Source organism: Lontra canadensis, unplaced genomic scaffold (assembly GCF_010015895.1).
Source record: "Lontra canadensis isolate GAN:19392208 unplaced genomic scaffold, GSC_riverotter_1.0 scaffold206, whole genome shotgun sequence".
Taxonomy (NCBI): domain Eukaryota; kingdom Metazoa; phylum Chordata; class Mammalia; order Carnivora; family Mustelidae; genus Lontra; species Lontra canadensis.
Genome location: NW_022631200.1, coordinates 712,683 through 730,584, shown reverse-complemented (window position 1 = coordinate 730,584; position 17,902 = coordinate 712,683). Strand labels below are relative to the sequence as shown.

Genomic DNA, 17,902 nt, shown 5'->3' with positions numbered 1-17,902 from the left:
CGGGGGAAAGCCGAGGGGGTTGGACCGTGGTGCCTCGGGGCTTGGCAACAGGGATGCAGGTAAGGAGGGGCTCACCCTAAGTCTTAGATGGGCCTGGCTAAGGGTATGCGGGCTATGCTGTTGGTCCAGCCTGGGTTCCAATCCCACGTCGCCAGTTCCCAGCTATGAGATTTTGGTCAAGGGACTCCCTCTCCGAGTGTTGTCTTGCCCTTAGGAAGTGGTGAGGATATTTCCTAACCCCAGTGGGGTGGCGAGGATTCCCTGAGATCAGGTTTACACCAGCCTGGGAAAATGATCGTAACAAAGCAGCAACGGCAATGGCTCCCTCGCAGGGGCAGCCGCTGTTTTCAGCCCTCTCCACGAAGGACCCCGTTGAAGACAAAGAGCTCAGTTCATGGTAGTGATTTCCAAAGTAGGACAAATGACTTAACTTTAGCCCTGTTGGCCCTTCTGTAAATCGGGCCATGTAATCCCCTCCCTCAATGAGTTTAATCAGTGAGGTTGTGCTGAAAAGGTGTCTGGCCACGGTAGGTGCTCACTAAATGGGGGCCCATGTTTGGATATGGTAATAGGGAGCCACGGAAGGTTCCTGGGGATGGAGGTAGCTCTGATGTCAAGGAAGCACACCCCACCTCCCCAGCTCCCCACGTCTGGGGCTGTTACAGGCTCTAGTTTGTGGGAGAACTGGTCTCTTTTGGAAACTTTATTTGTGCCAATATTTGATCATTGTCCACGTCCTCTGCTGGCCTGTAAGCTCCATGAGGGCTGGTCCCCAGGTGGTCTCCCTCGTCACTCTGTCCCCCACTTCAAGCCCTGATGCGGGGATAACGAAACAGGCTAATGTGGATTGAGTGCTTACTACCTGCCAGGCACAGCGCCAAGGCCTCAGCCAAGGTGTGTTGAATCCCTGATGGGGATCTCTGCAAACTCTGGACAGTCCACCATCCCCCTTCCTACACCTTCAACCTCCATGTCTCTGGCTTCCTTCCCCGGGTCCGGCCCCTGCCCAGTGTTTTCATCACATCGGGGAACCACCTTCCCTCCCAAAGCCTCTGTGTGCTGCCCTGGAAAACTGGGATGACCTCACCCCTCTACAGGCCTGACAGGCATGAAAACACCCAAGTGGTTGGCATGAACCTTTGCACAGGAAAAAGGGAGCCACTGAAGGCTCTGGGGGAAGGACGGATAACAACAGAAGGAGGGGGGGCGGTTTAAAGAGATGGCTTGAACACATCTCTCCCTCTCCACTCCCTAAGACCTGAATAGATGAGCGAGGGAAAAAAAAAATTAGAAGGTGTGCAGAAAATGACCCTTTCCACCTACCCCTGATTTCTTGTGGTTTCTCCAACATGCAGCACCAACCCACCTCACGGCCTTTGACCCTACTCTGCCCTCCACCCCTCTTGGTTCAGGTCAAAGGTCACCCAAAGGCCCTCCCTCCCAGCCAGGCAGTGTTCTCAGTAGCCCTAATTAATACCTGGTGGTCTGTTCAGATGGCTCATTATCTAGGGCAGCCCTGTCCAAGAGAACTTCTTGCAGTAATGGGATGTTCTCGATCTGTGCTGTCCGGGGTAGCCACCAGCCTCATGGGGCTCTTGGCCCCTGGAAACTGTGTGACTGAGAAACTGAACGTTTTTCATTATTTTATTTTAAATGGATTTACTCATTCTAAGTCTAAATGGAAGCAGCCACGCATGGCTAAACTCGTGTGGATCTAGAATTCCGGCTCCTGGGGGGGCCGTGGCTGTCTCCTCTCCAGCATCCCCAGGACCCCGCGCTGTGCCTGGTAAATGCCTGCTGAAAGCATGCACGCGGGGATCGCACAGGGGGCCACGGGGCTCCCCAAAGATGCCGGGACGGGCGGTAACCAGCGTTGTCACACTCCCGATTCTTCTCTTGAGTTTCTTGCAAGCCGAGCACCTGCCTCCCGTCCTCTGATGTGGGGATCTGGACCCTTCCTGCCTGGAACGCAAGCTCAGGGCCTGTTGGGACGGATTCCGGCTCACCCTAGACCTCCTCAGCAGCCCCCACAGACAGCCTCACTCTCTCCTATTTCACGAACTCACATTTATTCACAGACAGACAAAAGGACAGGGATGGACCTTTGCTCACTGGGGACCCCCAGGGTCTGGCAGTTCCAAAGAGGTGACGGTGTCCAGTGTGTGTAATGGGAGACAGCCAGGCAGGGGGTCCCCCCCAAGTCTGCATCTCTCTGGCCAATATTCTCTGCCTCCTTTTCCAACTCGTCCTGCCTTCTGAGGCCTGTTGGGGCAAGCAGTTCCTAGCCAGCGTCGGGGTCTCCCGGGGGTGGGCGATGGGAGGGAGGGGCGGTCCAGGGCCCCCGCTTAGTGTTGAGGGCTGGAAGGGGAAGGGTGGGTAGACAGGAGGCGCCTCTACTTCGACTTCCTTCCTCCATATTGCAAACCGAGAGCCAAATGGAGGGGCGAGGAGTGGTGGTGAAGGTCAGGAGGCCAAGCCTCCCAAGCCCCGAAGGTGGGCCTTGCTGTCAATTTCTTCTTCCTCCATCTCGAAGGCTGAGTGGTCTTGGCTGTCAAAACAGGAGGCGCTGAGGAAGACAGGGGGAGCAGGCGGCGGTGGCAGCGGCGACTGGGGTGGGGTCCCCGGGGAGGGTGGCTCTTCCTTGATGTGTGCAATGGGCAGCGGGAGCCCTTCCTCCTCCTGCCCAGCTGGTGGAGGCGGCGGGGGCGGCGGGGGCGACGGCGGGGCCTGGGCCTGGAGCGCCTGCAACGCGGCCGCCCTCTCCAGCTCGGCCCGGTGGCAGCGCTGGTGGCGCAGGAGGCTGTAGGCGCGCGAGAAGCGGCGCGGGCAGCGCGGGCACGGGTGCGGGGCCGGGCCTCCCGCGTGCACCTGCGCGTGGCGGGCCAGGTCGGCCAGACGCTTGAACTCCCTCTGGCAGCGCACGCACTGGAAGGGGCGCGCCCCTGAGTGGGTCACCCCGTGCTGCCGCAGGTGCGCGCGGCGCCGGAAGCCTTTGCCGCACTCGGGACACCAGAAGCGGGGCTCCCCCGCAGGGGGCCGGGCGGGGGCGGCGTCCCCTCCGTTCTGCCCGCCTTCTCCCCCCTCCGAGGCACTCCCGCACTCTGCCCCTTCGCCCCCCTCGGGCCCCTTCCCTGAGTTCCGTCCACCCGGGGCCTTGTCGTCCTTCTTGCCCGCCGGGGGCAGCGGGGCCAGGAGGCTGAGCGCGCCGTGCACACGGCGGTGCTGGCGGAGGTAGGAGGCGAGGCGGAAGGCCAGGCCGCAGTCTGGGCACACGAATGGGCGGTCGGTGGAGTGGACCAGCCGGTGGCGGGACAGCGACCAGGGCCTGGCGAAGGCCTTGAGGCAGATGGAGCACTGGTGGCGCTTGGGCCGGGGAGGGGGGCCCCCTTCACCCTCCTGTTCACCCTCAGGGCGCAGACACGGGTGCGCTTTGAGCTCGCCCTTGGTGGCGAAGGCTTCGCGACAGCGGAGGCACAGCAGCGTCCAGTCGGCCTGGAGCAGGACCTGCTTCTCCTCCTGCCGCCCGGCCGCCAGTGCCAACTCGGCCCTCAGCTCCGCCGCCCCGGCCTCGGCCTCCTCCTCCTCCGACTCCCGGGGTTCGGCGCTCGTGGGGGCAGCCAGCGTGGCCGGCTCCCCTGCGGGCCACGTCTCGGGCCACGCGGCCTCTTCCTCCGCGGCCCCCGCTGCGGCGGTGGTGGGCTGCTCCGCACTGGCGTCCTGGGAGCCCCAGCTCGACTCCGCAGCCTCCTTGGCCGCCCTCTCGATGGCCAGCTCGACCTCGCCGCCTGCGTGCTCCTGGGCCAGGTGGCGCCGGAGCTGCGCTGGCTCCGGGAAGGTGCGGGGGCAGGCGGCGCAGCGCAGCGGGGGTTGGGGCCCGTGGCCACGCAGGTGGCGGGAGAGGTGGGCGGGCCGGCGGAAGGCCTTGGGGCACAGGGGGCAGGCGTGGGGTCGGAGGCCTGAGTGGCTCAGCCGGTGCCGGGAGAGGTAGTAGGGGAAGCGGAAGAGGCGGCCACATGTCGGGCAGGGCAGGGGCGCCCGAGGGGCTCCAGCGCCCCCCCTGCCACGGCCCCGGCCTCTACCACGGCCCCGGCCACGGCCCCGACCACGGCCACGGTGAGGTGGGCTGCCCTGGGCGGGTGGAGGGGGCTGCGGATCCATGCCTGTGAGGAGAAAGGGGAGACAAGGAGACATTGGGGTGGGTGGGGGCGTGGAGTGGGTCAGATAAAGGGAGATGTGTGGAGTGAGGCCGAGAGGCAGAGACAGAGAGAAATGGAGAGTCCATGATGGTCAGATGATTAACCAGGCAACGGAGAGAGCCAGCAAGACAGAGCAAAGGCAGAGACCCCAGGGACAGACAGACAGCAGGAGAAGCCGTAAAGGCAGGATGGTGGGAGACAGCAGGAGAGAGAGATGGGGACTCCCAGCAGAGACAGAGATGGAGAGAAAACAAAGAGATTTCGGGAGAGATGGTGCAAACACCAGAGATCAGAAGAACCACAGCAGGACAGAGGTAGGGACAGACAGACAGACAGAGAGAGGGGACAAGCCAGAGATACAGACAGAAGAGGAGACAAGGAGACAGTCAGCCAACTGCTTTTTCTCCAGGGGCCCCGCTGGAGAATTTTGGGAGGGGCTGGGAACCAGCCAGTGGTGCCCGAGTGGAGGGTGTGGAATTCGACATTGGGAAGCCCCGGAAATGGAAATGCGTGTGGGTGCCCAGACCAGGGTCTGGGAGAGGCTGGGGGTAGGAGCGCTCAGACTCCTGGGCAGGGGGGAGGCTGGGGCCCTGGACTCCAGGGACTGAGAGAGGTGGGAGCTGGGGTTTGGGACCCCAGGTTTGGGAGGTGACTGGGATCCACTCCTGTAGGTGTGGAGTAAGGATTCCTAGGTCCCAGGGGCAGAGAGGATTGGGGGAGGGGGCTGGGCTCCTAAGACAAGGGGGAGGGGGCTGGGGGCTCAGCTGCCCGAAGTCTCCACGGAGGAGGGGGCTGAGGGCCCGGCTGCTGGACGCCTGTCCCCCACCCAGGCTGCTGGAGTCCGGAGCCCTAGGTCCCCACGGGGGGCCGAGCTCCCCACTGGGCCCAGCCTGAGGTTTCTCGCCGGCGTGATCAGCAGAATTAGGGCCGACGGTCGAGGCCTCTCGGATTTCCAAGCCCAGAGCCTGTGGCTCGGCCCTGATCGCTGGGCGCCTGGGTCTTACCTCCGCCTCCTTCGCTCCTTTCTTCCTTCCCCGAGGCCGGCCAAACGCTGACGGTGGTGGCGGGGAGGGAGGGAGGGCCCGAGCGTGGTGGGGGGGTGGAGGAGGCTGGGCTCGGTGTCACTGCCTAAGCCTTCCCCCCGGAAACCCGGCCTCTCGACCGAGCCCAAAAGAGGAAAGACCGGCTGGAAGGCCGGAAGCAGGAGGACGAGGGGACCCAGGGGGCGGGGAGGGCGGTCAGCTTGGATTCCTGGGTTCTGCAAGGGGAGGGGGCTGCGGGCCTGGGAGGCTGGACGGAGCTCCCCTCCCCACCCCAGCAGACACACATATTCATTCATTCCTTCAACAAATACACATTTATCAGGTCCTGTCTGTGCCAGGCACTGTGTTGGGCGAGGGGGGTGCCAGGGGAAGGAGTCATGAATGAGGCAGTGGCAGAGGCCTCAGGCAAAGTAGGGGCGCTCTGGACTGGAACCCCTGTCCAGCCTTCTCTCGGCGGCCTGAGCAAGCGACTGTCGCTTCTCCTAGCCTCAGTGGCCCCCTCTACAAGCCCAGCAGATACACATTCGCTCCTAAGAGACCCACATGTACTGAGCACCCAGGGTGCTCCTGAGTCCTTCTGCATGTGTTTCCCGGCATAGCTCCCTGGATCCCAAGCCGCCAGTATTTCCTGAGCACCTACTGTGGGCTAGCTCTGTCCTTGGTGCTGGAGCTGCAGCGGCAGACTGACAGGGGCTATCAGACCCTGTCTGCAGGAAGCTCACCTTCAGAGGGAGGAGGCATTCACAGATCCGACCGCCTTCCTGGAAAACGTGCCTTAAGGCAATAAAGAGGATTGGGTGGGAAGACAGAGAACAGAGAAGGCATTGAGCTGACCTCCCCCTGGGGTGAGAGCAATCCTCAAGGTCTTCCAGGAGGCAACAGTGTTTCAGCTGAAACCTGCAGGATGAAAGCCAAGGGTTGGGGATGAGAAGGATGAGCCAAAGGAAAGGAGAGACGTGCTCGACACATCTCAAATGCCCAAAACCAAGCAGCCGAGGGCTTGTTGCAGAGATAGGCCTGCAGCCTGTCACTGTTTAAGGTAAAGTACATGCTAAGCACTGTTGGCCAGAGCGTGGGAAACAGGACCTCTCTGAACATGGCTGGGCTAGTGAAATTTGGAACAGCCTTAACACCTGAACAATTCCAGGAACGTGACTGCCAGATAGATCTGCTCAGAAACATGCAAAATGACATCGGTACCAGGTGAATCAGCACCAGATGATTGCACACCACTGCAAAAGACTGGAGATGAGCTAAATTCACATCCGGAGGGAATTCGAGTGGCATTGTGATTGATCTGCCCAGTGGAATGCTATGTGTCTAAAAAAAAAAAAAAAAAAAAGATGAAGAAACTTGCTGTATAAAAAAATATGGAAGCGCTCCAAGTGATAACATGAAGGGAAGGGGGGGACGGAAAGGAAGGTAGAAAACAGCCTGGAACCTGTTCTAACTGTCTGTGCTTATCAGTGGGCTGTGTCTGGAAGAAGAGGGAGGAAACTAGCAACATTGTCTAACTCCCAGAACTGAAATTTACGGCACTCTATCCTTTTGTACTTCTTAAATTTGAAGCCATGTTCCATACTCCAGAAAGTAAAGGGACAAGAAATCAAATGGGGGGAAAGGGTAATAAAAATAAATAAAATGAAAATAAGCAGTAACTTAGTCTTGCAAGCGCTTTACAAATACTAACGCGTTTGTCTCTCCTTTTATGGAGTGGGTCACGCTATTCTCAGTTTAAACGCAGCAAAGTGGGGAACTAAAACATGTCGAAGCTGGTGCGTCTCAGTGAGTCTTTGCATTTCACAAAGAGATGGGAGAAATGACAGGCAAAGAGCATGACTTTTTTTTTTATTCATTTGACAGAGAGAGATCACAAGTAGGCAGAGAGGCAGTCAGAGAGAGAGAAGGGGGAAAGCAGGCTCCCCACTGAGCAGAGAGGCCAATGCGGGGCTCGATTCCAGGACCCTGAGATCTGACCTGAGCCGAAGGCAGAGGCTTAACCCACTGAGCCACCCAGGCATCCCAAGAGCATGACTTTTAAAAGCGCCTGGGCAATAGTACTAATTTTTATATATTTTTTTAAGATTTTATTTATTTATTTGACAGATAGAGACCACAAGTAGGCATCGAGGCAGGCAGAGAGAGAGAGGAGGAAGCAGGCTCCCCGCTGAGCAGAGAGCCCGATGCGGGGCTTGAACCCAGGACTCTGGGACCATGACCTGAGCCGAAGGCAGAGGCTTTAACTCACTGAGCCACCCAGGCACCCCAATAGTACTAATTTTTAAAGGATATTTATGTAGGAGTGAAAGTCTAAAAATATCCATGGAAACAATAAGCACCAAATTCATGGTAAGAGTTACCTTGTAGCAGATCCTAAAGGGGCCTACAGAGAGTGAGGTAAGTAAATCTCTGATGTTTTAAAGCTGGTAGGCAGTATATGGGCGTGGGGGGCAATAATAGTGCCATTAAGTACATTCTCAATGTCATGTGACCATCCCACTGTCTAGTTTCAGAACTTTGTCATCTTCCCCAACAGAAATCTAGGTCTGTTAAGCTGTCACTCCCCATGTCCTTCTCCTTCCAGCTCCTGACAACCAATAATCAGCTTTGCCTACGACAAACATTTCATGTCAGCTGAGTCATATAATATAGGTAACCTCTTATGACCAGCTTCTTTCACTTACCGTGTTTTCCAGAATCATCTGTGTTGTGGCATGGATCCTGACATCATTCCTTTTGCTGGTTGAGTAATATTCCACTGTGTGGGTATACTACATTGTGCCCATTCATTTGTACGTGGATATATGGCTTCTTGCTACCTCTCAGCTATTGTGAATAGTGCTGTTAGGAACTTTCGTGTGTAAGTGTTTATTTGGAGGATTGTTTTCAGTTCTTCTGAGTGTATACCGGGTGGGGTTGGGGGGTTGTTATTTCATTATCTGTATTTTAAAAGCTTAACATTTTTTTTTCCAAAAAAAAGGAAGGAAAGAAGGAAGGAAGGAAGGAAGGAAGGCAGGCAGGCAGGCAGGAAGGAAATAAGGAAAATTCAGGAATGGAATGGTGGGAAATAAAATTTCAAGCAGAGGGAAGAGCATATTGGGGGATGGGGAGGGAGATCTTGTCTTGGGGGAGACTCCAGGCCTTGGATTGGGCCATCAAAGGCGGGAGTGTCGTAGAGAGAGGCCGGGAGCTGCACAAGCCGCTGTGCCGGCCTCTTAGTCCAGGCGGAATGGTGGACGCGTTCCTGGTGCACTGAGAAGCCATTGAAAAGGTTTTAAGCTGGAGAGTCACATGATCCGATTAGTGTTTTAGAGAAATTCCTGTGGGACCCGCGTGGAGGCTAGGCCGGATGCAGGGGAGACCTAGGCTGAGAGCAGGGAGGAGGCGGGGAGCGGGCCCAGGTGAGACCGGGTGCCTGGGCAGTGCAGGACTCCTCCGGGCGGGAGCCGTGGGCCCGAGCAGGGGGCGGGACCTAGCGCTGATTGGCTCCGGATTGCACTCCTGGGTGCCAGGCCCGGGGCTACTGCCTCCTCATTGGCTCTCCTTCCCCCCGCGCCCCTACTGCGGCCAGCCTCTCGAACGCAGAAATCGCATCCTGTGAACCTCCCATGGCTTCCCAGCCCTTCCTCCCGTGTTCCTGTAAGGCTCGATGGGTCTGGCCCCTGGAGCCTCCCTCCACTGGTGACTACCTCTCTCCTGCTTCACTCCGCTCCAGCCACACCACCCCCTCTCTGCTCTTGGTGGACTCAGGGCCTTTGAACGTGCCTTTCCCGCCTGCCTGGAGTGCCCTTCCGCCTAGATTTCCATCAAGTGTCCCTTCTACCCTACCCCGTCACTTTCTTCCAGACGTCCTCAGAGACAGCTCTCCTGCCCCCCCGCCCCCAGCTAAAACAGCCTCCCGTCTCCCTATAGTCCTCACTCTGCCTTAATTTTCCAACTGTACTTATCGCGAACAAGCCGGAGGCTCCTCGTGGATTACCCATTGATTGCCTCCCTCCCCTCCCCTGGCATATAAGTTCCTGAGCGCAGGGATCGGCTTCCCCGGTTTGCTTAAAGGCTCACCTGTCAGCACCCAGCTGCGCTCAGAAAAGTGGATGAGGAGTGAGTGAGGAGGGGTGAGGCTGGGGCTTCAGGAGAAGGTGACTGCCCTGAAGGGAGAAGGCTGAGGAGGTGGGGCCATGCGGAGCTCAGCTGAGCGTGCGGGTGGCTGGCTGGACAGGTCAGCGGCGAGAGTCAGCTCCTCCAGCAGACACGCGAGAGTCGTCAGCTTCAGCCCAGTAATTGGCGCCCTGGAGCGGCTGAGATCGCCCCCAGAGTGAAATCCTTCCCACCCCTTCGGAGCCTCCATGAGCACATCTATAAAATGGGGCCACAGTGAGATGAGTCAGGTCTGAGGTCCAGCCCTGCGCCAGGCCCTTGGGAGGCCGGCGGGAGATGGGTGAGTCCCTGTCGCTTTTGTCCCAGAAGAGAAAAGATTGGGTTGGAGGTGAGGTGGGCGGAACCTCAGCCTCCCGAGGTCCCTATTCATTAATCCCTAGCCTGCGGCCATCTCCATGACAACCCTGGCTCGCTTTCAGACCGTCGGTGCTGGGGCAGAGCAGGTCTCGAAGTGGGTGGTTCATGCCCCTGGGGCGGTGCCTGAATCGAAGGGGGCGGGTCTTGTTGCTCCAAGACAGTTTTTTTGGTTTTTGGTTTTTGCCCAGGGGTGAGTCTGTTTCCTGGTTTCTGGGTGGGAGAGCGGAGAGGAAGTTATCTCTAAGGTTGAGCGTCCCCAGGAGCTGACCTGGAGCCTTCAGATAGGCAACCGTGCATCTCCAGGCAAACATGTCTTCTTGTTTTCTCTCCCCCCAAATATATGTCTCCCTCCTCTAAATTCTTTTCTTGTGAAATAGAAGGCGCATAGGCTAGAAGGGCACGAAGACAGACGCACAGCTAATAAATAATTATCAAGAGATCTCCAGATTAAGAAACGGGATGTTAGCTGCCCCAGAGTCACAGAAGGCTTGGCAAGCCCCATTCCGAGCTTAACCTATCCAACCTCGAGAAGGTTTTCTTGCTTTTCTAGGTAGCACACTAGCCACAATACATCCTAAACACTATTATAGTTTAGTTTTGCTTATAAGCGGAATCAATGTGTTGGGCTTCGGGCGTTGGGCTTCTTTGTAACTTTCATTCACGGGACTGCGTGGATCTACACCCCGTTATTTCACGCTGTATAGTAACCCATAGCATAATATGCCACCATTTATTTATGTTTTTTGTTGACGGATGTCTTAGTCTGTTCCGGCTGCTCTAACAAAACACCACAGACTGGCAGCTTATGAGCAACAGAAATTTATCGCTCACAGTTCTCTGGAGGCCGGATGTCCAAGATCAAGGCACCTGCATGCTTGTCTTCTGGGGGAGGCGCTCTTCTGGGTTTACAGCCGGTGCTTCTTGCTGTGTCCTCACAGGGTGAGAAGGGCTAGGGGTCTCCCTGGAGCCTTTCAGAGGAGGTGCTGGTCCCGGGCACTAAGACTTAAGCACCTCCCCAAAGCTCCATCTCCAAACACCGTCACACTGCGGGTTAGGATTTCAACATAGAAATTTCGATGGGAACACAAACATTTGGACCACAGCAATGACACATCAGTTGTTCAGAGTTTGAGGCCGTACAGATTGCTGCTGGGAATGTTTAAGTGTGTCTCCTAGGGCAGGTGAAAGAGTTTCTCTAGGGTTCTTGCCTAGTAGTGGGATCGCGGTATCACAGGAACGCACACATCCAGCCATATTAGTGCTTGCCAATCTCCCAGGCATCTTAAATTTAAGAAGCTCAAAATGGAATTCTTGATCCCCCTAAGCTCCTACCAAAACTTGTTCTTCCCCTTTTCTGGTCTTAACACAAACTGCTACCACCTAACCAGTCCCTCCTGAGCTCTTTCAATTACACACACACACACACACACACTCACATTCCACCTTCGGAATTCATCTCGAATCCACCTGTATCTCCCCACCACTCCGGTCCAGGCTCCTACGCGTCTCTCCTGCTGCCTCCAGTTCCTTCTGGACTCAGCAGCCAGAAGGAACTCTGTAAAGTGCAGGAGTGGCCAAATCCTCCAACATTAAAATCTTGGTGTTCGATTGCCTGGAGAGCACAGTCAAATGCCTCTCTTGCCCCACCGGGTTCTGGGACCTGACCCCTCCCCCTCCCTTCACCTCTCCCCCCTCGGGACCCATCCGCTCTCTGGTCTCTCGGCACCCCTCGGGTTTCAGATCAGATGCCGCCTCTGGAGAGATGTCCACGGGACACCTGAACTGAAATGGCATGCTCTCGGGGTCACTCGCTTTCTTAACACCTTCCCTCCCCTCCTTCAGCATGCTCAGAACCACCTGAAATTACTTCCGTTTCTTTACTTTTCTCCACCCCACCACCCAAACACTAAAACATAAGCCCCATGAGTTCTTTTCTCCACTGCTGGATCCCCAGAGAGGATTACAATGCCTGACACAGAGCAGCACTCGGGACAGGAACGTAATCTAGTGCCTAGAAGAAGAGGAATGGTTGACTCTGCCCAGACAGGTGAATCCTACCCTCCGGGGTGCATACAGTGTCTAACGTAGACATTTGGTCACCTGGAGGCAGGGTCTAAGATTTAGGGTCTCTCCTTAGGGGTAGAACTTTTCTTTAAGGAGACACTTTGGCTTTTAGGGGGCCTGTCTGATGGGATTGACGGTGTCTAAAGGGCATGTCTGGTTCTAAAGGGCACATTCGGTTCACTGGAGGTGGATCTCGTGTTTAAGGGAGAGTTCCACTGAGATGAAACTTAAGCCATTTCTGATTTTAATGGTCGTGCAGTATCTAAGGGACTCAACATTTGTCAGGAGGGAGGAAAGATCTGCTTCTCTTTAGGGAGCTCATCCTAAGTCAGGGAGAAAAGCCCCCACCTCTCTGGAGCCAAGGATCAGAAAACGAGACGGCAGTGACTGACAGGACAAGGTTTATTGGGGCCCTGGAGACATTAGGGGGTGGGATGAGGGGCAAGGTCGAGGCTCACAGGGGGGAACCCCCTAGCCAAGCCCCCCTTCCCCTTAGGGTTGAGAGGAACACAGAGACAGACAAACCAACAGAGATGGAAAGACAGGTGCTACAGCAGAGCGGGAGGAAAGCCCTAGAGTCCACCACTTCCCACTCGGATGAGTTCAGATAGGGAATGATGGGGACTGGCCGGCACTCTAGAGGGAGGGAGGAGTGTGTGCCATATTGGCCTACGGAGGGTGGGATACAGGCCACAGTCTAGACCAGTCCATTCCAGTGGACAGGGGTGTGTATCTGATTCAGTTCATTCTACTGGGCAGGAGGGATTTCAAACCAGCCTATTCTAGTGTTTGGGATGGGAAAGATCATTAGCGTGGATCCATTCTGCCCTGGGGGAGGGAGACCTAATTGGGGGAGGGGTTTTCAGGGCAGGGGCATCTACCCTGGTCCTCTTTCAGCATGAGGAATGAAATGGGGTGGGTGGGGGGGAAGGCAGATTTCGGCTCTATCCATTTTTGGAGGGCACCAGTGACTGGTGGGTAGCATTTGGGGGGATCCAGGGAAATTCAGGGACATGGTTCCCCCACATTCTCCAGATCAAGGTCATTGGGAATGATGGCTCTTGGGGAGAGGGGCAGTCTTCCTTGGGGGAAGGATGCCCATCGCTTATCACTAGGGTCCTCAAGATGAGAAGTACTTGCAGACACCCACATCTCATTGCTACGTCCCCACCACTCGGGGAGGCCTTTTGATTTCGGGGTGCTCAGGAGTCTCTTCCTAGGTCCCGAACCTCGCAGCTGAGGAGTCTCCCCGGTTTGTTTGCTGCCCCCAGCTCAGGGGCCCGTGCGAGTGTCTGGTGGCCCGTTATCTCCAGCCGGGGTCCCCTGACGGCGGGGCCGGGGATCTCGCCCCGGGCCCTGAGTGCAGCCCCGGAGGCGGGGCGGCAGGGCGGCCTGCGGCGTCAGTCCATGCCGCGGTGCAGCTTCAGGTGCCGCGAGAGGTTGCTGAGCGTGATGAAGCCCTTGCCGCAGATGTGGCAGGGGAAGGGCCTCTCGGTGCCGTGCAGCAGCCGGTGGCGCTTGAGGTAGCACTCGTGGCGGAAGAACTTGCCGCACTCGAGGCACGGGAACGGCTTCTCGCCCGTGTGCACCAGCACGTGGCGCTCCAGGTCGCGAGGCGAGCGGAACAGCTTCTCGCACTCAGAGCAGCCGAAGATCTTCTTGCCCCGGCCAGAGCCAGACGCGGCCTCGCCGGACGCGGGCTCCCCCTCCGAGGCCGCGGGCGCCGCCTCCGCTCCGCCGCCCTCGCCGTGGCTCGCCCGCCGGTGCTCCTCCAGGGCCGCCAGCGCCGCGTACAGGGCCCCGCAGTGGCCGCAGCCGTACGTGGCGGGGCCCGAGTGGGCCTCCAGGTGGCTGGCCAGCGCCGCGGCCGACGCGAAGAAGGTCCCGCAGTCGCACTGGTACAGGGTGTCTTCCGACGCCTCGGCCGCGGCCGCTGGGGCAGGAGCCTCCCCGCCGCCTTCCGGGAGCAGCCCCGCGAGCTCGGGCACGCCGTCCCCAGCGCGGCCCAGGAGCAGCCCGCCGTCCCAGGCCGCCTGGGCATCACCCGCCTCCGCCGCGCCACTGACGTCGCCAGCCGGGTCGGGCCCCGCGCTGGCCCCCGGGGCCCAGGCTTGCACCGGGGGCGCGCCCGGGCCCTGCAGGTCGTGCGTCAGCTTGTGCCGCTCCAGCAGCGCAGGGGCGTTGAAGTCGCGCTCGCAGCGCGGGCACTTGAAGGGCTTCACGTCGGTGTGCGCTGCCCAGTGGGCTGCCAGCTCGCGGCCATGGTCAAAGCGCCGCGCGCAGGCTCCACACGCGAAGGGGGGCAGCGAGGCGGCGGCGGCCGCGGCGGCGGCCTCTGCCAGCCCCCAGCTGCCCGGGCCCGCACCTGCCCCCTCTGGGCCCTCGCCACCACCGGCCCCCGCGCCCCCGCACACTGAGCAGGGCCCCACATTGCAGCAGACGGAGCAGGGTGCGCTCAGGGCCGGCAGGCCTGGGCCAGGTTGCAGCGGGGACGGGAGCACCCCGCGGTGCTGGCGCTTGAGGTGGCGGCCCAGGCTAGAGCGCGAGGAGAAGCGGAGCTCACAGACGAGGCAGCAGTAGGGCTTCTCGCCAGTGTGGACGACCTGGGAGGACGGGAAGGAGAGCACAGCATCAGGGATCAGGGCTGACGGTCTAGCCTGCCATCCCTACATTCCTGGAAGGACTCCGAAAAAGCTCCCTGCCATGTCTGCAAAGCCCCATCTGGCTCCGACCCTCTCACTTGTCTTCTCTAATTTGGGTCATGCTGGCATTCTTTCGCACCTTTCATTCTTCAGGACCTTTGCACATGCTGTTCCTTAAGGTGGAAGACTCCCTCCCCATCCTGGTCTTCTGGACTAATGCTTACTCATTTCCAAGAAGCCCACCTAGGTGATTGGGACTCCCTGGGAGAGTGGCCAAATACTAGGGCTCTTAGCACTAACAAACCTGGGTTCGAATCCCAGCTCTGCCTTTCACGCTCAGTGACAAGTGGACAAGTAAACATCATCTCTGGGACTCTGCTTTGCTCCTCTGTAACATGGGCACAATAAGACTACCACCTCACAGGGTTCTTGGGACGATAGGGTAAAATCATCACTAAAGAACGACCCAATTCCTAGAAATTAGAATTATAGCTGACAAACTTGCTGATGTCCTCTCTGGCAGTGGATGTTGGGAAAAGGTGGAGAGGAGCTTTTATAATCCCCTAGGGTGGGAGGTGGCTTTTCAAGGTTTGCTCTCCAAACCTCTAGAGCAAACACTGTCCAAAAGAACTTTCTGCAATGATGGGAATGTTTTCTATCTGCCACTGACCAATGTGGCAGCCACCAGCGACTTATGGCTCTTGGGCACTTGAAATCTGGCCCGTGTACGGTGCAACACTGTGCCTTTACAGACATTGGCCTTTGGGAGTCACAGAGACAGAGTTTGAGCAACGAGTCCTTTAGACTGGCGGTGCCTTCCTGGAGAACTGTGAAGCTAAATCAGAGATCACAGTGCTCTTTGCTGCCCAGCGTGGAGCCCTGTGGCTCCAAGGGCGTGTCCAGCCTGGGGAGGCCAGCCCGGGTCCAGCCTGCGGGACTCACCTGGTGGTGCAGCAGGCCGGTGGAGTCTCGGAACCCTTTAGGGCAGGCAGAGCAGCGGTAGGGCCGCTCACCGGTGTGCGAACGCAGGTGGTTGGCCAGGTTGAAGCTGTGTTTGAAGCCCTTGCCACAGCGTGGACACGCGTGGGGTTTGAGGGCAGTGTGCCGGGCGAAGTGACGCCGAAGGTCCGAGCGGTAGCGGAAGCTCTTGCCACACTCACTGCAGTGAAACGGAACCCGGGGAGCAGCAGCGGGAGGCGCTGGGGCCGGGGCCGGGGCAGGGACCGGGGGCACTGGCAGCGGGGTATCAGCCATGATGGCGTGGTGGGAAGGCAGTGGCGAATGGAGGCTCTCTCTGGAGCAGGGAGGAGACATGGAGGGCAGGTGGAGTCAGCGTCCCAGGAGCCCTCTCCATCAGGCTCCCTGGACTCACACCCACCCTCTGTCCCCTGGAAACCCTTCCCACATCCCTCCAAGCCACACCCACCATCCGGTAAGCCCCTCCCACTCTCCCACAAACCCTTCTCCCGCTCCTCTGGCAATCTCCCTAATCAGCGCCAGGTGGCTTCTACTCTACTGGGCCGTTTATAAGCCTCTCCCCTTCTTTTCCGATGGACTCCCCACTCCTCTCTAAACCCCGCCCACTGTTCGCCCCACCTACTCCTCCCAAAGTCCCCACACTGTTCCCGAAGCCTCTCGTATTCCTTGACAAGACCCTTCCCCTCTGAAAGGCCCTCCCACTCTTCTTCAAGAGGGAAGATCATCTTCAGATAAAGATTCACATTCCTAGGGAAGGAGAGGATAGAGATTTGGGGCCAAGTGCACTTGAGTCAACCTTTCAGGGCGACCATAACCGGTCCTGGAACCTCCTGCCTCTGTCCATATGCAAGTGCGGGAGAACGGGAGTACCTACCTCAGGGAGCAGAGGTGAGGACTACGCAAAACTGGGGCAGTGCACACCGCGCGCTGACTCAGGCAGGGCACACAGCAAGGGCTCTACAGGCAAGCTGCTCTGATTACTACTAACCGCTATCTGAGCTTCCTACGTCCCACCATCTCTTTCTTCTCCGCTAACGTCTGCCTCCAAAACGCCACTCACTCGTTTTTCCTTGAAACCTAGCCTGGAAGGAAGCCCCGTCCTTTGCAAGACCCTCCCCTCAACCCCTTGTTCTCAGCCTTCCCCTGGCAGCCCCTCCCCCCCTAAGTCACCGCACTTACATTATGAAGACTTATTATTTCCACTAAGACTCGCCAAACTGTACACCTCAATCCCATCACCTCACCGTGCCTACTCCTAGACCAGCTACTCCCCTTCTACCCTAAGCTGCGCCCACCTTCGCCTAGAGCCCCATTTCCCCACTCAGCCCCAAGTAGGTCTCTTCCATCCTTCAATCCCAGTCCATTTCCATTCTAAGCCACGCCCACTCGGAAGCTCCTCCCTGCTATTGCTCCGCCCCCGCCACCACGAAGCCCCGCCTCCTTCCCACCAAGTCGCCTGCAGGGCTTCCCGCCCCCCCCCCCAAGTCGGCTCTGGGACTGAGGCCCCGAGTACCGGCCTTTTGTGCCCCTCCCCCCTGTCCCTAAAAGGTCCGGCCTGGGGCACCCGGGGCGGGAGCAGGTCAGGCGGGACCCGCAGCCGGGCGAGTCCACCTCGCTCGTTCGCAGCCGGGGTTCTAGAGCCCTGGGGCGGCCCCAGGAGGCCGGGAAAGTCAGTCGGCTTTTCTCTTTAATTACTTACACCTCCCTCTGGGCGCCGACATTTTGGGCAGCGGGGGCAGCGTCACTTCCACCCGGGGGCCCCTCGACTTCCGCCTCGGCTCCCTTCTCCCCCACACTCCTCCTTTCTCCCGCCCCCTTGGCTTCCCCCCACCCCCACCGCCCGCCCTTCCCCGTTTCCCGTCCCATCCCCTAGCACTGGAGGTTGGAGAAGCTAGGATGGCGCCATGTTGGGTGAGGGCAGGGTGGGGGCGGGGCCTAGGGTGACGCCCGGCGCCATACAGACTAACGGCACCAAGCTCCCCGCTCGGCCTCTTCCCCTTCCGTGCCTGCCCTGACGGGTGTTAACGTAAATCACGGCAGACTTGATTCCCTTTTCGCAGCCTCCGAATCCTCCTGGTAGAGTTGCGTCAGGACAAAAGGAAAATCGAAGTTCGGCCACTGTGGTACAGCTCGGAGGAAAGGGCAGGTTCCATCTTGTCCTCCCTCCGGGGGTCTTTGAAGCCTATCGGGCGCCATGTTAATTACGGGAACAAGCAGCCATTTTCCCGCTCCTCATCCTTGCGGTACCTGTCTTTGATTGGGTCACCCTGCTGGGTGCTGTGTGGGAGGAAAGACATTTCTGCGTGGTTGGGGATGTGTTGGTGGGGTTATTTCCAGGTCCGGGCCAGTGAGGGCGACGGGCGCGCAGGCGCGTGTTCTCTGCGAGTACGTGACCGGTCCTTAGGACCCAGCGCGTCCTCTTTGTCTCCCGCGGGCGCGGGCCCGACAGAGAGGGGTGGGGGAG

General features: G+C 58.5%; 2 protein-coding genes across 4 annotated transcripts; both read right to left on the bottom strand.

Moving 5' to 3' along the window:
- Nucleotides 1-2,331: 2,331 nt before the first annotated feature.
- ZNF579 (zinc finger protein 579) lies at nucleotides 2,332-5,699 on the bottom strand. The gene is made up of 2 exons (XM_032848544.1): nucleotides 5,201-5,699; nucleotides 2,332-4,160 (listed from the first exon to the last, which is right to left on the bottom strand). Exon 2 carries the CDS (start codon nucleotides 4,156-4,158, stop codon nucleotides 2,464-2,466), a length of 1,695 nt encoding a protein of 564 aa, XP_032704435.1. The 5' UTR covers nucleotides 4,159-4,160; nucleotides 5,201-5,699; the 3' UTR covers nucleotides 2,332-2,463.
- A 6,340-nt stretch (nucleotides 5,700-12,039) lies between these two features.
- Nucleotides 12,040-17,304, bottom strand: FIZ1 (FLT3 interacting zinc finger 1). Of its 3 annotated transcripts, none has more exons than XM_032848540.1 (3): nucleotides 17,138-17,304; nucleotides 15,403-15,754; nucleotides 12,040-14,421 (listed from the first exon to the last, which is right to left on the bottom strand). In XM_032848540.1, exons 1-3 carry the CDS (start codon nucleotides 17,302-17,304, stop codon nucleotides 13,219-13,221), a joined length of 1,722 nt encoding a protein of 573 aa, XP_032704431.1. In that variant the 3' UTR covers nucleotides 12,040-13,218. The 3 variants fall into 3 exon arrangements, with proteins under 3 accessions (XP_032704431.1, XP_032704433.1, XP_032704434.1); XM_032848542.1 differs by lacking the exon at nucleotides 17,138-17,304 and adding an exon at nucleotides 17,050-17,122; XM_032848543.1 differs by lacking the exon at nucleotides 17,138-17,304 and adding an exon at nucleotides 16,618-17,043.
- Between the last annotated feature and the right edge of the window lie 598 nt (nucleotides 17,305-17,902).